Source organism: Arachis ipaensis, chromosome B3, assembly GCF_059453495.1.
Source record: "Arachis ipaensis isolate K30076 ecotype BB chromosome B3, ASM5945349v1, whole genome shotgun sequence".
Lineage (NCBI taxonomy): Eukaryota > Viridiplantae > Streptophyta > Magnoliopsida > Fabales > Fabaceae > Arachis > Arachis ipaensis.
The window spans coordinates 28,504,655-28,529,801 of NC_142438.1; the positions used below are offsets into that span (position 1 = coordinate 28,504,655).

The following is a 25,147-nucleotide window of genomic DNA, read 5'->3' on the forward strand; positions in this document are numbered from 1 at the left end:
TGTGTATGAGTGATGCTCATGAGGCATAGTGATTCAATGCTAGATTTTTCTAGTGTAAGTTGTGATAGTGCCGATGTGTGTGTGCTTGCTCTAGTGGCGGCCAGCTTAGATAGTATATCCGCCCTAGTGTTGTTTTCTCTATGTACGTGTGATATGATAAATTTGTCAAATTTTGAAATGAGATCCTTTGCTACGAGCCAATACTGCTCTAACAAGGGATCTTTTACCTGGAATTCTCCATTGATTTGTTGAACCACTAAGAGGGAGTCCCAATGTACTGTTAGGCTCTGTACTTGGAGGCTGAGAGCGAGCTTAAGTCCTGCTATGACCACCTCGTATTCAGCCTGATTGTTGCTTGCCGAGAAATAAAATTGAAGGGATTGCTCGGCCATCACTGTGTCTCCCTCCTTTAGTACTATCCCGGCTCCGCTACCTTCTCGGTTTGATGCTCCATCTACATGTAACTCCCAAGTCTTCTTGCAGTGGTGCTCGTCAGGTGTGAGCTCGGAAATGAAGTCTGCTAGGATTTGTGACTTCAAAGCTGGCCTTGATTGAAACTGGATGTCGAATTCAAAAAGCTCGATAGATCACTTGGTCAACCGTCCTGCCAGTTCTGGCTTTGTTATATTTGCCTTAATGGTTGGTTTGTCCTTACAATTATTGTGTGGCTCTGGAAGTAGTGTCTAAGTCTTCTTGCTGTTGTTACTAGTGTTAAGGCCAGCTGTTCTACTCTGGGATATATTTTTTCCGTTGGTTGCATGACTCTGCTGACAAAGTACACTGGCTTTTGTGTTTTTCCTGTCTCAGTGACAAGGACGGAGCTTATTGAATTATTGGAAACAGATAAATATAAATATAAAGGTTTACCGACTTCCGGGCTTTGTAACACTGATGGCGATGATAGGATGGCTTTATGTTTGGCGAATGCCGTTTCGCATTCCTTTGTCCACTCGAATTTCCTATTTTTTGATACTGTCTGGAAGAAATGATATGATCGGCTTGAAGTTACTGGTAAAAATTGTGACAAGGCGGCCACTCTTCCTGCGAGTTGCTGCACTTCCTTTATCATTTTCGGACTTGCCATGTTAAGTATCGCCTCACACTTCTTAGGATTTGCTTCGATCCCTCGCGAAGTCAGCATGAAGCTGAGAAATTTGCCTCCTTGTACCCCGAAAGCACATTTCTCTGGGTTGAGTCTCATGTTGTATGCTCGGATTTGATTGAAAATTTCTCTGAGGTCGTCGCAATGTGATCTTTCTGGTGTGGTCTTGGCGACCATGTCATCTACATAGATTTCCATGTTGCGACCTATCTATTGGCGGAACACCTTGTCCATTAGTCGCTCATATGTTGCACCTGCATTCTTTAGACCAAATGGCATCACTCTATAACAAAAATTCCCATGTTCAGTTATAAAAGCTATTTTGCTCTGATCTTCTGGATGCATAAGAATCTGGTTGTATCCAGAATATGCATCCATGAAGCTTAAGCTTTTGAAACCTGACGCATTATCTACAAGTTTGTCAATACATGGCAGAGGGTAGGCATCCTTTGGGTATGCCTTGTTGAGATTTGTAAAGTCGACGCACATGTGCCATTTACCTGAATTTTTTCTTACCATTACTATGTTCGAGAGCCATGTGGTGAAGCGGATTTCTTTGATGAAGTCGGCGCTGAGTAGTTTCTTGGTTTCCTCTAGGGCTGCCTTTTCCTTTTCTGTCTTGAGATTTCTTTTCTTTTGGGCTATAGGTCGGATCGTTCTGTCAATGGCGAGCTTGTGGCAAATGACGTTTGGTTCTATTCCTGATATATCTGCTGGGGTCCAGGCAAATAGGTCGGCATTGTCTTGTAATACCTTTATGAGCTCTAATTGTTCTTGTCCTCGGAGTGATCGGCCGATGTAGGTGAATTGTTCTGGTTTTGATGTCAAGGGAACTTTCTGGAGCTCATCTGCTGGTTGGGGCCTTTCTTGGGTGTCCTCCCGAGGATCGAGTTCTGCTAAGGACAGTACTTCATTCGTGCTGTGAATTGCCTTAACCTCTTGTTGATATTTTTGCCCCTTGTCTGATCTTTTGAGGCTTGCGTTGTAGCATTGTCGAGCTTGTTGACGATCTGAGTGGAGTGTTTCTATCTTGCCGTCCTGTGCCTGAAACTTAACACATAAATGAAAGGTAGACACTGCTGCTCTGAATATGTTCAGAGCAGGTCTTTCGAGAATAATATTGTAAGGACTAGGGCAATCAACTATAAGATATTGTATGTCAATGGTTCGTGATAATGGGGTGTTCCCTAGTGTCGTTTTTAGCCATATATAACCTTTAATTGGGACCCTTTCTCCTGAGAAGCCTACCAGTTCTCCAGATGAGGGTTGCATGGATTTTTCAGATAAATTTATTTTTTGAAAGGTAGAATAGAAGAGAACGTCTACACTACTACCTGGGTCCAAGAGGACTTTTCTTACCAATAGTTCGCCTATTTGGATGGAGATCACCACTGGATCGTCTAAGTTAGGTATGGCCGAAGATATGTCTGCCTGAATGAAAGTGATTCTGACGTCGGTGGTATCTTTGTTGCTTTTTGGTACTGTTCCTTCGATTGCTAGCATTGCTTGGTAGCTTCATTTGCGTGCCGAGTTTGTTTTACCTCCTCCTGTAAATCCTCCCGATATGCAGTTTATGATCCCTTTTGGTGGATTAGGGTTAGACCATCTGTTGTCATTTTTTCCCTTTGAAGTTTGTCGGTGCTCTTCTCAGTCTCGGGTATCTTCCTTGTTTCTTCTTCCTTCTACATACTTGTCTAGGAGGCCTTGCCGGGCTGATCTTTCTAGCAAGTCTTTGGCGATCACACATTCGTCCGTCATGTGTCCGTACTTCTAATGGAAAGCACAATGTTTACTTTTGTCTACAAACTGCTGATCCTGATAACTGCCTGCTCGGGCTGGAAGTTTTATAATTTTGGCGTTGAGAATTTCTTTGATTTTTTTTTCTCTCTTTGTGTTGAATCTGGTATAATTGTCAAATTTTGGGGTGAGCTTGAATGGCTCCCTTGGTTCCCTACTGTTTGGCGATCTTATAGATTTGTCTTCCTCTTTTCTAGGCTATTTTCTTTCTGTCCTCTTAGCCTCACGTAACTCTTCGATCTCCATTTATCCAGCTGTTCTTTCTTGGAACTCCTCCAGTGTCTTAGGCTTGGTCATCGCGATTGTTTCTCGGAACTTTTCGGGTCGAAGGCCGGCCTTAAGGGCATGTAGGTGGACTGCTGGGTCTAGATCTGGTATTTTCATTGGCGCTTTAGCAAATCTGGTCATGTATTCTTTCAAGCTTTCGTGCTGTCCTTGTCGGATGGTGCCAAGGTAGTCAAATCCGTGTACGTATATCCTTGAAGCTGCGAAATAGTCAATGAAAAACCTCGCTAACTCTTCAAACGAGGAGATTGATCCTGCAGATAGTTTGGAAAACCAAAGTAATGCAGCACCATCAAGATAAGTATGAAAAGCTCGGCAGAGTATAGGTTCATTGTTAGCGCCGTTAAAAAACATCATAGACTGCAATTTTTTAACATGAGCCCGGGGGTCACCAATCCCCTTATATGGCTCCAGTGAGTAGATAGCACGAAATTCTTGGGCATCTGGAAGTTGGTAATCTCCTCTGAGAATGGGTTGTCCAAGGTCAGCTTTTCTTTCGGCGGATTGATACATAGTGGATCAGCGTTGCCTTGAGCCGAGCTTTTGGAGTTTCCTTCTTCATGCTTTTCAGCATTGTTGCGAACGGACAGTTCAGCTATCCTTCAGACCTCCGCCTGAAGTTTGGCGATTTGAGCTAAAAGCTCTGCTTGGGTGGGTGGGTGAGTCCCGTTGTCAGCCATGTCCGAAGATTGGGGATCCTGTCACAGAAAAGAACTAGATATAGAAAATAGTGGGGTTAAATAAGTTTCGGACCCATGGTGGGCGCCAAATATTTCGCTCCAATTTAGCCGAGGTATAAGGCTCCTTCTCCGACTGCTCGGTTTTAGGAAGAGCTTTACGTTGCTTGAGGAGAGTGGTGGCAAACCTCGGTGATGCAGAACACAGCGACGGGAACACCTGCAAAAAGCACTCCGACGCTCAAGTAAAAAAAGAGTATTAAGAAGTTAATACGAGTATTAAAGTAAGGAATGTATTTGTAACCTATCTTCTTCTGAGTTATTTGGTTCGGTTTTTATAGACGAGGGAAGTGTTATCTTCCTTCTAAACGTTTTGATATTTTGGGTTGGATCGTGTGTGCCGTTGTTAGTGGTAACCATCTAAAGATGACGTTTGTGCGTAGTCGTGATTAAGTTGTGTTTTGGCTCTGCTTGCTTGTTTCTGGATTATATGGTCGGTTTTGATATTGATCATGTTTCCGAGTATTATGGGCTACACGTCAGATTCAAATAGGACACTTTAAATCTTATGATTACGCTAGCCAACCAACTTAGTCTTATTTATAATGTAGTATTACTCCCATGTATGTTTGCCATCGATCTCCCACAACTGATTAAATACTTGAAATTGATGAAGGAACTGACAGCAACTGCTCGTCTCCGACAAGTGACGAAATACTCGAAATAAAAGAAACCAACAACAACAACAACAATGTCAAAGAAGCGGTGACGTCACAAGCATGCCACCCAATGCTGCAAAGCAAGTGAAGGAAGTTGAAGAGGTCAAAGAAGTACTAATAAGGATCCTCCGATCCCCATTTTCATGTCAACAATAATGCTAATAAATTGTTGCCTAGCTCAGCTTTTCACCTTCTCAATGCATCCAACAATCAGCTACCATTGACAGAAATCTGCCGCTATATATGTCTGCTTGTGTAGTAATCAGCATAATCAGTTCGTCCTTGTCAAATAGCAATAAAGGATATCAATTCAACGAGATTTAATAAAGTCCCAACAGCTCTCCAACGACTTGCAATGTTTAGCATTAAGCATTGTTCCATAATTCAATTATTCAAACCACATGCTTGGTCTACCATGTCTACCCACTGAAAATATCTCTTCCCATTGACCATTATAAGCACGCACTCAAAGAGAGTGTGCACAAATTTCCTAAAGCGCAGCAATGGCCAAATTCATCACAACCTTTCTATTTCTATTATTCCTTCCATCTTCTCTGCTTGCAATCGATACCATGACACAATTTCAGTCACTTCCTGATGGCAGTACCTTGGTTTCCGAAGATGAAATCTTTGAGATGGGATTCTTCAGTCCCGGTAATAACTCAAATCGCTACCTTGGAATCTGGTACAAAGGAATCCCAGTTAGAACTGTTGTTTGGGTTGCCAACCGTGAAAATCCGATCAAAGACAGCTCCAGCAAATTGAGCATCAACTCAGAAGGACGACTTGTGATTCTCAGCCATAACGAAACTCTTGTTTGGTTAGTCTGGTTAGCAACCAGTAATGATGTGTCATTAAGTCATTTTGGTAATTACAAAAATAACCGATTCACCTAACATTTTTTTCAAATTTTTTAACTGCATGTGCATTCTCCTTTCTTTATCATTATTTTTCTTTTCGATCAGATAAAACTTGCAACTCTCTGCATGTGCATGCTTTGCTGAGGATTTTTCAAAGTTGTACACTTGTATTTATCCCATATATTCAATAAACTGCCTCAACTTTTTCATACTGATGGGATTTTATATTACAATGATGATTATGGTATTTAGGTGCTATAGAACTTTAATGTTATTTGAAAAATATAGCTAAAATTATAAGATAACAATTTTAGCTGTAAAAAGAAACTGGAAACCGGATACCCCACAGACCACATACAACCCCTTTATTGTTAGTAATAAACAAATGTTTAATTACTCCATTATTAATCCTTATAATTTTATCAGATTTTTAATTAAAATTTTATAATTTAAATATTTGTAATTAAATTTTATATTAAATAAAAAATTTTAATTAAATACTTTTTTAACCTTTTTTATTTAATATAAAATAAATTATAAAATATTCTATAAGCAAAATATTTTTAAATTATTATTTTTTTTCTGAAAAATAACAATTAACAAGAATCTAATTACAAATATCTAATATAATAATTCAATTACAAAATTTTTAAGTTATAAAGATCTAATTAAAAAATTTATAAAACTATATACCTAGAATTAATGATGGATAATATATGATATCTAGATTGAAGTAATATTTTTTTTGGTACTTGAAATTGGTTAGAAAAAGTTTTTAATTTGATTTTTTGACATTTTAAAATTACTAATTAAGCCTTTCACTTTATAAATATAACTTATGATTGGTTGTTATTTACATTTCAATTCTTTATATTTTTGCAATTTAAGATTCTTGTTCTTTAAGTTTCAGCAATTTATATTTCTATTATTTACTTTTTTGTCAATTATTGCTTTTCTTTCATTCTTATTTAAGTTATTTAATTCTCAAATTTCTTATCATCCAACATATAATCGTCTGACTAGAATATCTAATCAAACATTGCTTGCTTAATTCCTTAATTTTAGTGGGATCAGCATTCACTCACCGTGAGTTTATTACTTGATACGACTCAATACACTTGTCGATAGTTTTACGGATATTGCATTGTAAATTCTGTATCAAATTTTTGGCGCCGTGGTGGTTGATCAAACCTTCATCTTACATTTATTAGCGTAATTCGATTGTAATAAACATTTAAGTGTTATTGTGGTGTTTTAATCTTTATTTATAATGAGAACACTTTTTAATTGCGGTCCTCAGCACGCAAGATTGATATTCAAAATTAATTCATGGAATTTAATTACATGAAAATTATTGGTAGATACCAATAAAGTTACAAAAACCAACTTCACATACCATATTAACCGCAATTAAAAGGTATTCGACTTAACTGGCCATTATAATGTCAAAGATGTCATTCAACTATCTATATCTTTGCAGTATACTAAATTACTAATGATTGTAAGACAAAAATTTACTGAGAAACTAATAAACCCGTATTTTTAAAAATAAAGATTTAATTTATCATTTTAAAAGAGTTTCTAAGAATATAGATTAGTAAAAGATGATTAATTTTTTTATGGAAAAAAATAATGTCACTCTCATTTTTCATAATATCATTCTATAAATATATATTTTTGTATTGTATGTAGAAATAAAAGAGTGACATTATTAAAATTGGAGTGACAATAATATAAATGAAGAGGAGAAATGGTGAAGAGATGAAGATTCTCTTTGATGGATGATTGGATAGTTATCACATAGAATATGTAATTTTATTTTTGTTTATTTTTAAGATAACATTAAGTATTTGCTTTCATATCTATTGTACAACACAGGTCATCAAATTCAACAACACAGAGGCAAGTCAATAGTCCAATTGTGCAACTTCTAAACTCAGGAAACTTGGTCCTAAGAGACGAAAAGGTTAATGATTTCGAAAGCTACTTATGGCAGAGCTTTGACTATCCATCTGATACGCTGTTACCGGGAATGAAGATTGGTTGGAACCTAAAAAATGGCCTTAATAGGCAGTTATCAGCATGGAAGAATTGGGATGACCCTTCTCCAGGAGATTTCACTTGGGGAATTGTACTTGGAACCACCCCTGAGTTGGTTATATGGAAAGGAACTACAAAGTACTATAGGAGTGGTCCATGGAATGGGGAAAGATTCACCAGCATAGCGCTTTTCCAATTAGAATTTGTGTCCACCAATGATGAGGTGTTTACCACATACAACCTCGACAATAAGTCAGTGATAACAAGACTCGTTCTAAACAAATCAGTTTATTCGCGTCAGCGCTATAATTGGATCCCGGAGAACCAGACTTGGCGATTATATTCGTCGGTGCCTCGTGACAATTGTGATAACTACAATCTTTGTGGTGCTTATGGGAACTGCCTTGTGCAAGAGTCACCGCCATGTAAGTGTTTAACAGGTTTTAAGCCGAAATCACCACGAAGCTGGGAGGCATTTGATTGGACAGAAGGATGCATGCAAAGTGAAGAATGGAAGTGTAAAGTGAAAAATAGAGATGGTTTTGAAAAATTAAGTGGGTTAAAAATGCCAGATACCACCAAGTCTTGGGCAAGTAAAAATTTGACACTTGATGATTGCAGGATTAAGTGCTGGAAGAATTGTTCTTGCACTGCCTATGCAAACTTAGATATTAGAGAAGAAGGCAGCGGCTGTCAAATTTGGTTTGGAGATTTAATGGATCTCAGAGTTGCTTCAATTCCAGGACAAGATTTGTATGTTCGGATGCCTGTATCAGCTACTGGTATGTATTGTTTCTCTCACAAAATGCTGCCATCTTTTTATTGTTTTGATAAAACATTTTTTTATTTTTTATTTGAAATAGGTTTTAATGTTAATGTTTTAGTAGTCAACAAATGATTAAGTTTCTAAAAAAAGTCTAAGAAGCCAATATTAATTCAATCAATTAATTTGTAAATCAGTTGACAATTGAACATTAAAAAGAAACATTCAAAATTATAACAACAATAATAACAATAACAATAACAAAGCTAGATTCAAATAGGTGAGTTCAACTACATGGATCAAATGACGTAGTTGATCCCCATCAAGTATCATAATTATAATGAGACTATTTACATATAAATGTCCTTTAAATAACCACCCCATGTATTGTTTTCATAGGTCTTTGTCTTTTGTCCCATGTCTACCTTTTATCTTATGTACCCTCCTGACTTGATGGCTTATAGATCTTCTTTCTATATGTCCAAACCACTTGAGATAAAATTTTACCATCTTTTCAACAATAGACGTTATTCCAACTTTCTTTCTTATATCTCCATCCCTTATTTTATCTGTATATGTGTGATGTAATGATCCAACATTATCATGTCATGACAAATGCTGATCCCTTGGGGATTACTCATTGGTCAACCTATATGGCTATAGACCCTGTATTTAGTTATATAATATTGAGCCTGTCGCACTTATTGTATGCGGATTTATGTGTACCTATATGTTTGCATGAGTTATTAAGTAGATAAATATACAATAAGCACAAAGACAAAGGTAAACAGATTATGACATATAAGACCGTTAAGACTTTATAAAGACATATAAAAAATAGCATCAGTCATATAATCCATAAGATAATCTCTATCCCGACATGGACTCCATTAATAATATATATGTATATATAATTAATGTATAAATACTTACGAACATAAGATATTCCAAGTCCAGGTCCATTTAAGAAGTTCCTAGTCTGGAATCCGGTGCTAACAGAAAATAGTAGAATCCTATCCTTCGAGAAAATACTAACAGGCAGAGAAAAAAGTACTCTAGTCTTTATATAGCTATACATGCTAACGGGGTATCCTCCAAAATGCTAATATACTTGATAGTCTAAACCATGAGTAGTAGCCTCAGCATTTAGTACACATCATCATCAGCTCCACTTGTAGGAATAATGAAGGAAAGGGTGTAAGAACCTACAATTCCAGCAGGGTACTAATGAAAGGGATGAATCTTGTATCGGTCTTAGGATGCAGCTCTAGCATATAAGATCATTGTGCGTTTTGTCGTGTTATCCCTAGGATCAAGTTTTAGTCTTTGCTCATCTATCCTATTCTCAGTTCCTCATTAATTAAACCCTAATCTATCATAGTAAACAAGTAACAAAATGGTAAACATGTATAGATTAAGCACAAAATACAGGAAACAATGATAAAACATAAAACACAATCACAGAGAATATGCAACAAGTACAAACATTGAGAAGATGTGGCAAACAATATGATGCATGTCTGTCCTAAGAAGGCCATGAGCTCACGTGTCAATTTACAATTGACATCCCGACATTACCTAGGAATTAGTCCCAGATATGGCTTCGAATTGCATCTGTCTGTGATAACAAGCAATCGTTGTAGAGCTTGACGCCATAATATACGCACAATAGAAAATAATGCGTAGCAGTTGGTGGGTATCCCTGCCTTCAAACAAACCTCCGTGGGTGGAATCAAACACACTCCCGTATACAGTCCGTGCACTAGGCAAGCGAGATGAAACCTTTGACCTTGCCAGGCGAATATCTAGTTAATGATCCCTTGTGTTCTTAAATCTGTGAAAATTTCTATTTTGTCCTCCATCTTTTCTTAAAATAATCCTTTAATATTTTCTCAAGAGACTTTTATATCTTCTTTTCTCATAATTATCTTTCTATCCTTAACATTTTACAATATGATTATTTTACCTTTTACTCTTACATTTTCCTTAATAACTTCATACTTTTTTTAATATGACTATTTTACCCTTGTGTCATCCAACAGGACAACATCCCATAAGTAGAAAAATTGTTGATTGTCCATATTAAGGCGGCTTTAAGTGTGAAGTTAATTTTGGATGACACATCATAAATTAAAATTTTAGGAGACTACAACTGGTTTACTCATTAACGAGGGGTTGAAGACATACTTCTATTTTAGTTTTTGGATTATTTGGGTTAGAAATAACACAAGTTAGAAACATATAAGCAGGGGCGGAGCTAGACTAACTATTTAGGGGGGCGGTGTTTAATAATTTACTAAAATTATTACCTGCTGCAAAGTAAAAGTGGAAAATTTGAGTGAATGAAGATATTGAGAGAAAAAAAATTTATATTTTATTTTTTAAATAAAGTAAACTATTAGACTAAACCTAAAACTATTATACTTTGTTAATGTTATATAAAAATAGACTGATTTTTTTATGAATGAAAGGAGGACTGAAAAAGTGTACCCAAAAAAAAAGGAGGAAGGGCTAGGAAATAAAAAAAAAGAGGAACTATGTCTATTATTCTTTTTTTTTTTAACAAAAATTAAAAATTTGGGGGGGGGGGGTCATTGCCCCCCTTTTCATATGTGTAGCTTCGCCCCTGCATATAAGGATCCTTTATACACATCTCATGTAGAAGATTGTAAGGGATAACAATAACAGGCCAATATGAATAAAGGATGCTAAAGTAGATGTTAGGGGCAAACCCATCAGAAAAAATTAAGTTTAATATTTCTTGGTTCAATTCTGCTATAAAATATGGGTGTCTTTTTTTTTTTTTTTTATGAAACTAAAACCAGACTTTTCCATGGAAAAGGTGGGTCATAACATCATGTGTTCGATGGTTGTTAAAATGCCATCTCATGTGAGGAGCAGAACTCTTTGAAGCATACAATTTTTGGAGTCTAGGGATTACGGGTAAATAATGCATTCTCTTATATGGAACCTTTTTAGTACATTTTTTTGTGTTAAATCTAAGTGAATTGCAAAATTTGTACTTTGTTAGTCTCTCATCATCCTTGTAATATATCACACAACTGTTAACATGCTTTCAATCTATCTTAACATCATTTAACCCCAATTGCAAGACAACCTTCTTGGCTTTATAGTAGTTATTGGGAATATCACTTGGATCCTTGCGACTTCCCTTACTAACGTAGCCACTTGGTTAAAAGAGTATTGTGAATGATTATTCTTGAACTTAATGACTAACATTCTAGTGGCAATTGATAGTTATGAGTGAACAGATCTTTCTCATAGAGGCCTACACACTAATTCCAGAATTGATTCATACCTACACTAGGTTGTTAAAATGTATCTACCACCATTGATTATACCTAACAATATTATCCTCCTAGAAAATTACACCTGTACATCATCATTATGACAATACCCACCTACTTTAGGGCTACTTCCAACTTATAGGCTCTCTTCTAGCTCGTTGTTGTATCCAAACCCTATAATTTGGCATAAACACGTTAATCAACAAATCACATGTAACATCATCAATAGTCTTTAGCGTAATTCATTTAACTTGGCACATGTGAACCTAACTTTAATTAGCATCAGATGATCATCTAACAACCGACAAGTATTTAAGAATTCGTCTAAACCCTCAACAAAAGAAGGTTTCAAACTCTCCTATTTAGATAGACTCTATCATCCATGCACGAGTGATTTTGAGCCATTAATACCACAATTCCTGCTATATTTTCCAAAAGAATTTTATATTTAATTTTTATTAAGTGTTTGAAAATTTTAAAAATATTTTGACAGAGTTTCTCCTAAAATCAAGACACTCTAAAATTTCCAGTTATTAACCTCAATCATATATTTGATATATTTAATCATATATAACACAATATAGATAATCAACATGCAAACAACATTTACTTTGTTAATCCTAAGAATGGAGCAAACTAAACAAATTTCACAGCAAAAATATTTACTTTGTTAATCCTAAATATAGAGCAAACTAAACAAACTCTACAGCAAACAAATAGAAAGGATCTATAAGCCCTCGCATAGAATTATTTTACATCTCTCACACAACTCTATTATAGGATTCAAGTCTCTATCCTAAACAAGCATAATTGGTAAAAAAAAAAAATAAAATTTTCAAGTTATAATTTTTTTTCACTTATTTTAAATTATGTAAATTTTTAATTTCAATAATAATAAAGTTTAATAACATTTAAAACATATTAAATTAGAATAGAGACCAACCTAATTAGGCCAATTGATCTCTTGAGACCACAAAAAGCAGTAAAAAAAATGTTTAATTACTCTACCGGTCTTGATAGTTTCACTGAATTTTCAATTAGGTCCCTATACTTTTTTCTTTTCGATTGAGTCAATATACCATATTAGATTTTGTAATTAAGTCCTTGCCATAACAAAAATGTTGGAATTAACGAAATATTTCGTTAAACAAAACGAATATGATTAAGAGTTGACTGAACAATCTATATAGTTTAATAGAATATTCCGTTAGTTCCAATATTTTTGTCATAGTAGGAACTTAGTCACAAAATCTGATATGATATAGGGACACAATTGAAAAGAAAAAAAAGTTTGGAGACCTAATTAAAAATTTGGTGAAATTATAGAGATCGAGAGAGTAATTAAACCTAAAAAAAATAAACAACCCTACCCTGATAGCAAGCTCAGCCTCCACATGTTACCTGAAACATGCAATAAATGACAATTGAGATAACCCCAAACTCAGAATAAAAAATTTAGGGGCACTCAAAATGATCGAAAAAATGAGACCAATAAAAAAAAGTAAACCGATTAAATTGAAGAGAAACTCACTATAAACACAACGGCAGGGTCAAGATCTTAATCGGAGTTTTGATGATGGCGAGTTGTGAAATGACGGAGTAAGCGTCATTTTAAATTCAGTTGCGCGCGCTGATTACCTATGGCATGGCCATCGGTAATTACTGATGTCACAAAATACTGCATTTTATTAAACTAGTTTTTCCGACGATCTAGCCATGGGTAGTATTGAAACATGCACAAATTTTGAAATTTTAAATAATAATTTAATTTTATAATTAAATAAATATAAATGTGAATTTACCAACAGTGGGGCCGTTAATAATTAGTTACCTTTTTTATTTACAAAAATTAATTTCTTCGTTGTAGAAATACCAACAATTTGGCCATCAGTAATTATTATAAATATTTTTTATTACTAATATCGTTATATATATTACCGATGGCCAAGTCATGAACAAAACAATTAAAGAATTTAGTTTAATATTGACATTCGAGGCATCGGTAACAACGACCGTTTGTAAATGTAGCGCACGCCAATCGACGCTAACTTCGCACTAAATCTTGCCGAAGTTACCAACAATCAAGCCGTCAATAAATGTATTCTTAGAAAAAAAAATGATATTATGAATGGGGATGTTCATATAACTTAGCCAGATATTATGGAACCCAATAGTGTGTGAGTTAGCCTATTTGGGAAGTTTCAAAAGTTATTTTTTTGAGTTTTTGATTTATGAAAAGTAGTAGTATTAATATTTGGTACAATTTTCAAAATTAAATTGTAGCTTTCTAAGAAATTATTTAAAAGTACTTATGGAGAAGTTAAACAAATGACTTCTCTCATAATAAGAACCTTTTTATCACATTTCTTTTAAAATAAACACTTTTAGAACTAAAAAAACAAACATAAAATAATTTATTTATAAGCTACTTTTAATATAAGTATTTATTGTTTAAATTATTTTTTTAAAAAGAACTTAATTAAGTTGTTTGTCCAAAATCCAAATTGAGCCGAATATAATGTCACTACAAGAAAAAAGGCCTGTCGGCACCCTTTTTTTTGCCACGCTTTAAAAGCGTGCCCAAAAGTGGTCTATAGGCACGCTTTTGCGAGGGTGGCCACTTATTTGTGATTTGGCCACGCTTTTTTTGTCACGCTTTAAAAGCGTAGCCATAGAGGGAAATTGGCACGCTTTTACGAGGGTGCCCACTTACTTGAAATTCAGCCACTCTTTTTTACTGCCACGCTTGAAAAGCGTGGCGATAGAGGGAAATTGGCACGCTTTTACGAGGGTGGCCACTTATTAAAAATTTGGCCACCTTTTTTTTTGGCACACTTGAAAAGCGTGCCCATAAAGAGAAACCGGCACGCTTAAAAAGCGTGCCCATATTCTATTTATTTTGGCACCCCCAAAAAAATGTACCCATAGTTTAATTTCCCTCCCAACAAATTTAGTTTCCCTCCCACCCAATTTTTTTCAACACTTAACCTTTTTTCCCTTAGTTTTCAATTTTAATTAACCCTCAAACAACAGAACACTAGTTTTAGACCCAGCCACCAAAGAAAACCCTAAGTTGCCCGCGCCTCCATCTTCATTGTTCATCGTTCTTCACAGCCATGCCTTTCCTCATGCCTTCATCGTCCGAGACCGTTCATCGCCTTCATCTAACCCTGGTACCCATGAACGCAACCCTCTTCCCTCTTCTCGTCCACTACTGCCACCGCAAACCCTAGCTCTGCTGCTTCTTCTCGTCCATTCTCTTTTTCATTCGCTTCTTCATCCTCCACTGTAGGAGGAAGCGGCGGCGTCACTACTACCTTCCTCCTCCGCAGCCTGTGCGCCGTCATTTGTCCTTTGGTTTTGGGTCCACGACCGCATCTGCTTGGCTCCTGCTCCAGCTCCGTCTCTGTTTGGATCTGCCTCTTTGGCTTCCACTGCGGCAGCTTCGAGTTCGGGTTCTTCCATTTTCGGTGCCGCGAGTTCAGGCTCCTCCTTGTTCTCCACACCGTCTTTTGGTGGAACTTCATCTGCCACGACGCCGTTTGGGGCAAAACCCTCTGCTGCGACGACACCGTTTGGCGGAGCATCTTCTGCTTCACCCTCGCTATTTCGTGGAGGGAGTCGTAAAAGTGATAAACTTGGTGGTGCCGGAGGAGTTATGGCCTTGGAGAGTGAGGTAATGAGGTTGGATTAGGGGAAAGAGGTCTTGGTCATAATAATAATAATTACTATAATAGTTAATTGTGCTATAATAATGGTAAAAAGAATTGAGAATGGATATTTTTAAAGTGTCATGGACCAAAAGGTGATGCAACCCAAAATAATGGTAGAGATTGAATGAGCCTTTAGATGGTAGAAAAAAGTTACAGTAGTAAGCTAACCCCATTAGATTTTTGTCCATGTCCTCTTCGGTTTGAATTTTCTGCAGAAAGAGCACACTTTACAATAGAGAGGAAGATGATGTCAATTAGAATAGAAAGATTGAAAGAGAAGCTAATATTATAGACAGTGAAAGTACTCCAAAAGGGAGTACTGCATGTAATAGTGGGATGAGGAGCAAAGAGTGGAACAAAGCAATCAGCAATAAACAAATTTGTGAAGAAGGAGGCATGATCTTCTTGATATGTGAGGAGAACAAAATTTTAAAGGAGCTAATGGAATTCAATAACATAAAATAGAGAGAATCAAGGACTAAAGAAAATAAGAAAAGCACAAGGAAGCAGGCAAAGGAACATAACATGGAAATGAGATCAATAGAATATCACTCAGTCGGTGTTAAAATTTTTTCCAAATGAAATTTTTATTTTGGAAAGTTAGGCAGTTAGAGAAACAGGAAGGTGAAGATGGTTGAAAAGGTTTCTAGAAGAAATAGAATTGTTTATATTGGTTTAATATAAATAAAAAGTGAGAGTATTACTAGGAGCTTGGCAAATAGAATTTGGATAGTGAGCAATATTAAACGGGCAGGTTTAAAGTAAATAACCATTCAAGGGTTTTTTTTTTTTGTTGAACAAGTGAACTCAACACAAAACTTGGAGTGACAAAAGAGCCAAGTCTAAAAATTAACATCCACAAAATAATAAACAAATAGAAAAATATTTCTTGTGTTATCTTCGGTATAGCCATCAATAACCAAAGGGATCTAAACTACTCTACTCTTTATAGCTGGTTATTAGGAATTTCTGTAACACCTTTTCTACACCCGTTTCCTTGTTATTAAAGATCCGTCTGTTCCTCTCTAACCAAACATTCCAAATAACGGCAAAGAAGCAAATGAGCCACTTGTTACGCTCCTCTTTCCTGTTAACGACACATGTCCAACTCTCAAAGTATTTTTTCAGTGAGCCCGGAACAGACTAGAGCATCCGAAAGTCGGATAGCCATTCACACCACACCTGCCAAGTAAACTCACAACCAAGGAACAAGTGGTACGGAGTTGTTTCTGAATGCAAGACCTGCACAAAAGAGTTAGTTGAAAAAATGCCTTCTTTATCAAACTTCCAGACAACTCTATCTTGCGTATCATATGATAACTTTACAAGCCGTAAAGTCTCATACAATTGATCCACTAAATCCAACTCCCATTGTATAACTCTCGCCTCCATTGGAAGTTCCAAATCCACTCTAACCTGTCCCAAAACCCACAATCCTGTATGACAGATCCTTTTTGGTTTGAAATAGAGAAAAGCCTCGAAAAACTCATCTTTAGTGAACCACTTTGTAGCCAAACATCTTCCCAGAAGCAACTCCTCCTTCCATCACCCACCTCCATGAACAACCCAGTAATCATCTTATCTCTCACATTACTATCCTTGAATTGCAGCTGACAGATATCTTTCCATGGACCTCCTCTACTAGGCAAGGTCTGAGTTGATAACATCACATTCGGATTCAAGTTATAACAAGAGCATATAACTTTCTTTCATAATGGACACTCCTCTTTTGAAAAATGCCACCACCACTTGAACAGGAGAGCTGTGTTCCTAACTACGGCGTCACCCACTCCCAATCCACCCAACTTTTTAGAAGCCTGAATCATTTCCACTTAACCATTGGCAAACCATTTCTACTATCCTCCTTGCTCCATAGGAATTTTCACTGCAACAAAATCAACTTTTTTGCCACTGTTTTCAGCATCTTATACAGGCTCAAATAATACACCGGCAAGCTATTTAACACAGATTTAATAAGGACTAGCTTACCCACTTTATTGAGCATTTTTGCCTTTCACAAGCTAAGTTTCTCCTTCACTTTATCAATTATAGGTTTCCAAGTGCTGATCAGCCTTGGGTTCGCTCCTAACGAGATGCCAAGATATCTAATTGGAAGGTTAGCCTCCTTACATCCCAATGAGTTGCACATGTTGTAAGTCCACTGCTGATCACAATTGATTGGGATTAGACTTGATTTGTCAAAGTTGATACTTAACCCCGACATCAACTCAAAATACCTTAGCAGCCTGGCATAGTTCTTGATGGTCTCCTCCTCCGGTGGATAGAACAATATAATGTCATCCGCAAATTGGAGGTGTGATAACTCTATATTATCCTTGCCAACCAGCAAAGGTGAAATACGTCTGTTCTTGACTGCCTCCCCTAGCATCCTATGCAGAACATCAACAACAAGAAGAAACAAAAATGTGGGCAGTGGATCACCTTGTCTCAAACCCCTCTCCATCTTAAAAGGTTTAGATGGCGAGCCATTTATCAGTATCGACACAAATGCAGTACCAACACACTCCTTCACCCATTCTCTCCACCTCCAACCAAAGCCCATCTTCTGTAGCACAACATCCACAAAGCTCCATTTTACCTGATCATAAGCCTTCTAAAAGTCTAATTTAATGATAGCCACTTTCTTTTTTCTCATCTTTAACCATTGGACTGTTTCGCAAGCAATAAGTGCCCCATCATGTATTTTCTGACCCTTCACGAATGCGCTTTGGGTCTTCCCTACTAGACCTGGCATCACTGATCTCAATCTTCTGACCACCACTTTAGAGATTACTTTATATACGCAGCCTACCATGCTAATCGGCCTGAGGTTCTTAATCTCCTTGGCTCCAGTGAAATTAGGTGCTAAGGCCACCCACGTAATATTGGAATTAGAAGGCAACCTTGATGACCGAAAGAACTCCAGAACAGCTGTCGTGAACTCTGTACTAATCTCATCCCAGCACTTTTTAATAAAATTCATGTTATACCAATCACTTCATGGAGCCTTTGATGATTCACAATCCCAAACCGCCTCTCTAACCTCTTCCATTGTCGGCATTCTCTCCAAAGCTACAGAACCTTCTTCATCAAGCCTATTTACCAGTCCGTCCCTAAACCCCACAACCGGCGACCTCTCCTGATGATACAAATTCTTATAAAACTCTCTAATAGCAATTTTGATCCGAGCTTGATTTCTTATCAACCTTCCATTAATTACCAAGCGTCAATATTATTGTTCCTTCTTCTTGCCGATGCCAAGTTATGGAAGTACCTAGTATTTTTATCCATATCCTTCGCATGCTTGGATCGCGACATCTGTTTCCAGTGTATTTCCTTTCTCACATACCACCGCTTGCAGCAGCTTACTAGAGCCTTCCTTCTAGCCTCCACTGTACTATCATAAACTCCATTGTCAGCCATCTCATCTATCTTGATCTCCTCCTCAAAGTGCTGAATTTTCTCGTCCATGTCACCAAAATTGTTCTTATGCCATCTCCCCAATGATAGCGTTATAGCTTTCAGCTTATCTATGAACTGTACCTCACCAAGATTCCTTCATTCATCCTTGACAATTTTTAGGAAACCATCATGTGTGAACCAAGAATCTAAGATCCGAAAAGGGGGGTCGACCACTTCTGAACTTGGAATCCTTAACTATAATTGGGCAGTGATCTGACAAACCTCTTGGGCCTTCTTTTAAATGAATATCTGGAAACTCCTCAGTCCATTCTATACTCAGTAGAACCCTATCAATACGATTGCAAGAGTGGCATCTAAACCAAGTAAAATGTCGATCATTCAACGGTAAGTCCACTAACTGCATATCTTGAACCTAACCCTTAAAATCTTCTGCAGACACTGTTAACCTGTCCTGAACTTTCCTTTCTTCAACATGAATAACTTCATTAAAGTCACCCATATAACATATCAGAACTTGACATAGACCAGCTATAAAGCTCAGTTCCTCCCACATTGCAAGTTTCTCCACTCTAGTATGAGCACCATATACCAAACAAAACACACAATTGAACTCATTTTTAAAAGAACTCCTTCAACACATAACCATCAATCTCCTTTGTAACACTTATTCATTCTAAACAGCATGTCATCCCATATCAACAACAGACCCCCAGATGTTTCTTCTGATCCTATATACTCCCACCCCACAACATTGTTCCCCCAAATACGTATTACATCAAACTTAGTCATAACTTGTAATTTAGATTCAACCAAGCCTAACATATTCAATTTTTGCTTCTTTTTTAGTTCTTTCACCATACTCAATTTTCCAACATCGCGTAACCCCCTAACATTCCAGGAACTGAAAATCATTTTAAAGCTTTATTACACACCATATTGAGTTTCTTTGGTATGCATCTCCGTACCTTTTCTTTCTGCTTTGCCATCCTCCTTTTTTTAGCTAATGCTTCATTCTGTTCTTGAATAATTGTCATGATATCATCTTTTTCGTCGTACTGCACTGCTCCTGATTCGACATCTAATTCCCATGTCTTCTTATTTTCTAGCAACTTCTCTTCTCTTTCCAAAGCCATTCCTTCACTGTTCCTCAGTTTACCAACACCAAAATCCATGCCAGCTCTAGCCTCAACATAGCCATCATCAAGGCCCACACCATTAAACGTCACACAATCTTCTATCTCGCTTTCTCCATCTTGTTCTATTTCGACTCCGTAGTCCACAGAATTTTGTCCAGGCACTATTTCACTCACCTCCGCATCTCTGTCAAATCCATCATCCCTGAAAGAACGCTGCCCCACTGTCGCCGGCGATGAGAGGTTGTCAGGAACGGTCACGCGATCCATTGAGAGGCACCCCAGTGGCTGAGTCTCGCCTTCCACGGTCCTCGTCGCAAACCCTACAGTGCCATCACCTCCATTGCTGCAGCGCTGTAGCTCTCCGAATTGGTGCTCTCCGTTGCTGCGAGAGATAGCCGCACCATCGTAGTCTTGGTTCGCACGCTCAATCTGGTTTGGAGTAACGGCGCACAACCCAAGTCTTGGAGCGCTGTAGAAAAACGGAGTAGCACTAACCCGACCCAGTCTCCCTTCCACCAGCCCGCCTCCTCCTCCTGCCCCATCAGCCCTAGCCCGACCTGGTCTCCCTTCCACCAACCCGCCTCCTCCTCCTGCCCCATCAGCATGACATGGGCTTTTGTTAATTTGGATAAGGCCGATCATGCTATTTTTAACACAATTAGTACACATATCCTTATTGGGCCAACAATGAAGTCTGTTTTGGTTAGATTTTTCCCTCCAAGTGAAACCTTTCTTCAATCCATCTTTATCATACCCCCAGCTCACCGTTCTTTCTGATTCATCATCATTAACCAAATCTTTATATCCCATAAAATCAGCATTTCCTTCTATAGCATCATCCATTACCCTTTGTATTTGAAATTGAATTGAATTGCAATAACTCCATTCATTCAAAATCTCCTCAGGAATTACCAATCAATTTGTACCTGTCCCACATTGAAAGAGAGGCCTGATTCTGTGGCTTTGTCACATCGAATAACTTCTCCCCATTGGCTCCCTATCATCGTGAACGTCTCTGCTGACCACGTATGCAAAGGAACACCAAAACACTCAAGCCATACCCTTCGAGTTTCACTGCGCTCTTCCTCATCCCATCTCCATACGATGAAAAAATTGCAGAAAATTATTCATTTTGAACGTGAAGGCTTCTTCTGCACTGATTACAGTATCAAAAGTCAGGAGTGCTTTGTACGCTCCTAATTCTTGTACTTACACAACTTGAGGCAAATTCTTTTCAATCATGGTCTTCAAAGAATTATAGTCAATAGCCTTTATCATCCCTCCTATTAGACTCCTCTGTAACCAGTTCAGGTTTTCTTTTGCCACAGGCATTTCTATCTTCTTCGTCCACCCATTGCCATGTGGATCTTCTTTTTTCTCCCCTTTCCTCAGTTCTTTCACCATTTTCCTTGAAGACCTATGGTTCTCCTTACGATGAGGATGAAGCTTAACAGTATTTTGGACGTCATCCGCCCCATGATATCTCTTCATATTCTTCACTTCATTCATACGCTGATACTTAGCTTCTCCTACCGAAACAACCTTACCTCGTAACCTCATTCCATTCATTTCCGTAATAGCCTTCATTACTCCGCCCTTCGTTGTATACCGAACGAACGCAAAAATGCCTCTAATCTCTACTAAAATGTCTAGTTTTACCCCTTCCGGTGTTTCTCACTCCCTCCCGATGTTTCCCACCCACTTCAAGGATTCTTTTATGTGTTTGGAATTATGAATTTATTGAAAATCCACAAATAATCAGAGGCAGAAGATGGCTGGCAGTTAAATGTGTAACTAAAGAAGTGAAGTTTAAATTTGTAATTTGTGTAGATTACAATCTACAGTTGAAAGGGGAGGAATGAGGTTTTGGCCAAAATTGTCCCTAAATGTAACAAAGATAGGCAGAGGATCAATTTTTTTATTGTGATATGGTGCATTTGGAGGATAAGGAACAATACATTTTTTACGAATATAGAGGTAATGTTGGAAGTAATAATGCAAGACGTTAATTACTACTATACTATAAGGTGGGTGAAAGATAGGTTAGAAGACAAAGGGTGATGATGGAAAGAAATAACACAATGGTTAAAAAAATCTCTATTCTGATATGTGTAGTACAATTGTGGGAGTATTGAGTATTAAATACTAAATATTTTTTTTTATATTTTGTATTTCTTTTATTGGTTTTATAGTTTGGTTATAGATGGCTAGAATTTGTTCATTTTCATATTTGTAATAGTATTGACGATACTTTTGCTTCATATACTAATTTAACACATATTCTATTTGGATTTTTGTGAGTGTCTAATTATCAAAAAAAAAAAAAAAAACTTAAAGTGTACTTGACAAAATATCTGAATAAAATAAGATCTAAATACAAATTAATTAGCTAGATTAATTTATCTCATATAAGAGTAAATTGAATAATACAAAGTATAAGAAGATTTGTATTTATTGAAATCAGTATATAAATATTTTCTATTATTTTATCAAAAAATATAGAATAGTATCTTATACCATTTAGTACGTATCTCATATGAACGAGTTGGTCATTTATGAAAGATCAATGTTATAAAAGATATTAATTAGTGTTAATTCAAATACAAAACAAATGCAAAGATAACGTTTGTGTTTATTAAAGCTATCAAGTACATATACAATCTTCTTTGTTTATTAATTATGTATACACTTTCTTTGGGTAGATTCCTCAAACAAAACTATTCCAAGTGAAGAAAGTTCAAAGGATGAGCAAAGGAGAAAGCTTGCTGTGGCAATTTCAGTTAGCTTTTTCTCGGTTCTTATGATTGTTTTAACTTTCTATTGGAGGAAAAAAAAGCTTAGAGGTAAATTTACTCAACTGCTCTCCATTGAACATTATGTCAGAAAAATTATTTATTTCAAACCTCAAATTTAATTAATACATATTTTGATTTTTTTTAGAAAAATATATGATATTATTTTTCTAATTTGAAACATTGAAACGCTCATATGAAAGTTCCAGTTACATGATTCTCTCTAGATGATATTTGAAAATAAAATTTGATTGCATCCGAATAAAAAAAATTAAAAGGGAGTATAGACACTAAAATCTTAATCGTTATTATTCTTATATTTTTGGGCCTATAAATTTAGTTTTCAGAAAAATTAAATAGATAACTATCTTACTGCCCATATTTGACACAAAAAACATCAATTTAAGAATTATTTTCACAAAATAATTACTTTGTTGTCATTAGTATGTTATGTTGATTTTACTCGTAAAAAAACAGGAAATATACCACAAGAAAAAGGAGATGATGAAGCCCATGAAGAAAAACTTGAGCTTCCATTATTCGATTTTACCACAATAGTTCATGCCACTAATAACTTCTCAAGTGACAAGAGGCTTGGCCAAGGTGGTTTTGGGCACGTGTACATGGCAAGTAACTAAGTATTTAACATTATTTCTCTAAATACTATATGCCAAGATAATAACACTACCCATTTTTAATCATTGTTTCAATTGTACACTAATTAAATACAGGGTACATTAATTGATGGGCAAGAGGTTGCTGTCAAAAGATTGGCGCATAAGTCTGGACAAGGAGTAAGAGAATTTAAGAATGAAGTTATATTATGTGCCAAACTTCAACACCGCAATCTTGTTAAGGTTCTTGGTTGTTGCATCCAAGGAGAAGAAAGAATATTAATCTATGAGTATATGCCCAATAAAAGTTTAGATTCCTTTCTTTTTGGTATGTTCTGCAAACACAGTTTTTTCTAAGAACAATTTTTTTTTTAATTAAACTAATATTATTGACCGCCTTTACAGATTCTTCTCGAGAACTTCTTGATTGGATGAAACGATTTAACATCATATTTGGAATTGCTCGTGGACTTCTTTATCTTCACCAAGATTCAAGATTGAGAATTATACATAGAGATCTTAAAACAAGTAATATTTTATTAGACAATGAGTTGAATCCAAAAATTTCAGATTTTGGAGTGGCACGAATGTTTACTGAAAATCAAATGGAAGCAAATACAAAAATAGTTGCAGGAACATAGTAAGTATTTATTAGCTGGAAAATTGATTTACTTTTTCAATTTTTACATACATTTTAATCACAAAAATAACTCAATTTGTTCAATTTTATCAAGTGGCTATATGGCACCAGAATATGCAATAGAAGGGATATTTTCTACCAAATCTGATGTTTTTAGCTTTGGAATAATATTATTAGAGATAGTAAGTGGACGGAAAAATACAGGAATTTTTTATCCTAATCAAGGATTCAATCTTCTAGGACATGTAAGTGATCATAACATTTGTTTTACATATATGTGAAATTTTAGGATCATAAATATTTTCCTCCAATGTTACTATTACAGGCATGGAGATTATGGAAAGAAGAAAACCCAATGAAACTAGTAGATGCTTGTTTGGAAGACACTTTTACAATTTCAGAGGTTCTACGTTGCATACACATTGGTCTTTTATGTGTGCAATTGCATCCTGAGGATAGGCCAAACATGGCATCGGTGATTTTGATGCTTACCAATGAGAACACTTTGCCTCAACCAAAAGAACCTGGTTTCCTTATAGAAAGGACGCCAATAATTGAAGAACAAAGTTCATCTAAAAATATGACTAATTCTTCAACTAATGAAGTAACTGTGACATTGTTAGATGCCAGATAAAATTGTTTTTTCCCCAAGTCTGTCTTAGTTAGAATATAAAAAATTTATGTAAATCACACACTCCACCTCCTCCCCTTCCCTAAAGCTTTCAAAAACCAAGTATATTTCTAGTTGATTAGTTTATCACAACTTGTTATTGTTAAGGGTATAACTATTATGGCCAAATGAGTAATAGCTCAAATGGCATAGTCTCCCCATATTCAATTAAGAAGTTGCGGGTTCGAGTCTTCTATCTTTGGTAAAAAAAAAAAAGGGTATAACTATTATGGAAAAGTATAGGTAACCAACAACATTTTTGAACAATGTGAATTAATAGGGTTAAAAGAGTAAATTAACCTTAAATTTAATTAATAGCATTAAATTAGGGTGTAGTATATTTTGATGTGATTGATGATTGTTCATGTTGTTCAAAATGATCATTGTTTACCTAGCATTCCCCAACTATTATTGATAAAGGTTAGCCTCAGTTAAGTCAAGTAGTTATAGGTTAGTTATAGTTTCTCTTTGCACAAACTGATTGGTTATTTTGTAAGTGTGTATATATATATATATAGTCTAGTAGTTTTCTATCTTCTACCTTGTTTTATTCTATTACTCTACATCTTATAACACTAACACGCATATAAATCTAACATTCTTTAAAA

At 36.2% G+C, this 25,147-nt stretch overlaps 2 protein-coding genes across 2 annotated transcripts; one reads left to right on the top strand and one right to left on the bottom strand.

Moving 5' to 3' along the window:
• Positions 1 to 1,312: 1,312 nt before the first annotated feature.
• LOC107632814 (uncharacterized) lies at positions 1,313 to 2,605 on the bottom strand. The gene has a single exon (XM_016336465.1). It carries the CDS (start codon positions 2,603 to 2,605, stop codon positions 1,313 to 1,315), a length of 1,293 nt encoding a protein of 430 aa, XP_016191951.1.
• Positions 2,606 to 5,083: 2,478 nt separating this feature from the next.
• Positions 5,084 to 24,724, top strand: LOC107632811 (G-type lectin S-receptor-like serine/threonine-protein kinase At4g27290). The gene is made up of 8 exons (XM_088508559.1): positions 5,084 to 5,400; positions 7,319 to 8,262; positions 22,526 to 22,666; positions 23,093 to 23,241; positions 23,347 to 23,557; positions 23,635 to 23,869; positions 23,964 to 24,114; positions 24,195 to 24,724. The coding sequence occupies exons 1-8, from the start codon at positions 5,084 to 5,086 to the stop codon at positions 24,501 to 24,503; spliced, it is 2,457 nt and encodes an 818-aa protein (XP_088364685.1). The 3' UTR covers positions 24,504 to 24,724.
• The last annotated feature ends 423 nt before the right edge of the window (positions 24,725 to 25,147 follow it).

What these genes read in the sequence shown, in the direction of transcription:
- LOC107632814 (XM_016336465.1), bottom strand. Translation starts at nt 2,605, where the DNA reads ATGCTAGCAATCGAAGGAACAGTACCAAAAAGCAACAAAGATACCACC.
- LOC107632811 (XM_088508559.1), top strand. Translation starts at nt 5,084, where the DNA reads ATGGCCAAATTCATCACAACCTTTCTATTTCTATTATTCCTTCCATCT. An exon ending in GTTTTGGGCACGTGTACATG is followed by an intron (nt 23,242 to 23,346) that starts GCAAGTAACTAA and finishes AATTAAATACAG; the next exon opens with GGTACATTAATTGATGGGCA. An exon ending in TTTAGATTCCTTTCTTTTTG is followed by an intron (nt 23,558 to 23,634) that starts GTATGTTCTGCA and finishes CCGCCTTTACAG; the next exon opens with ATTCTTCTCGAGAACTTCTT.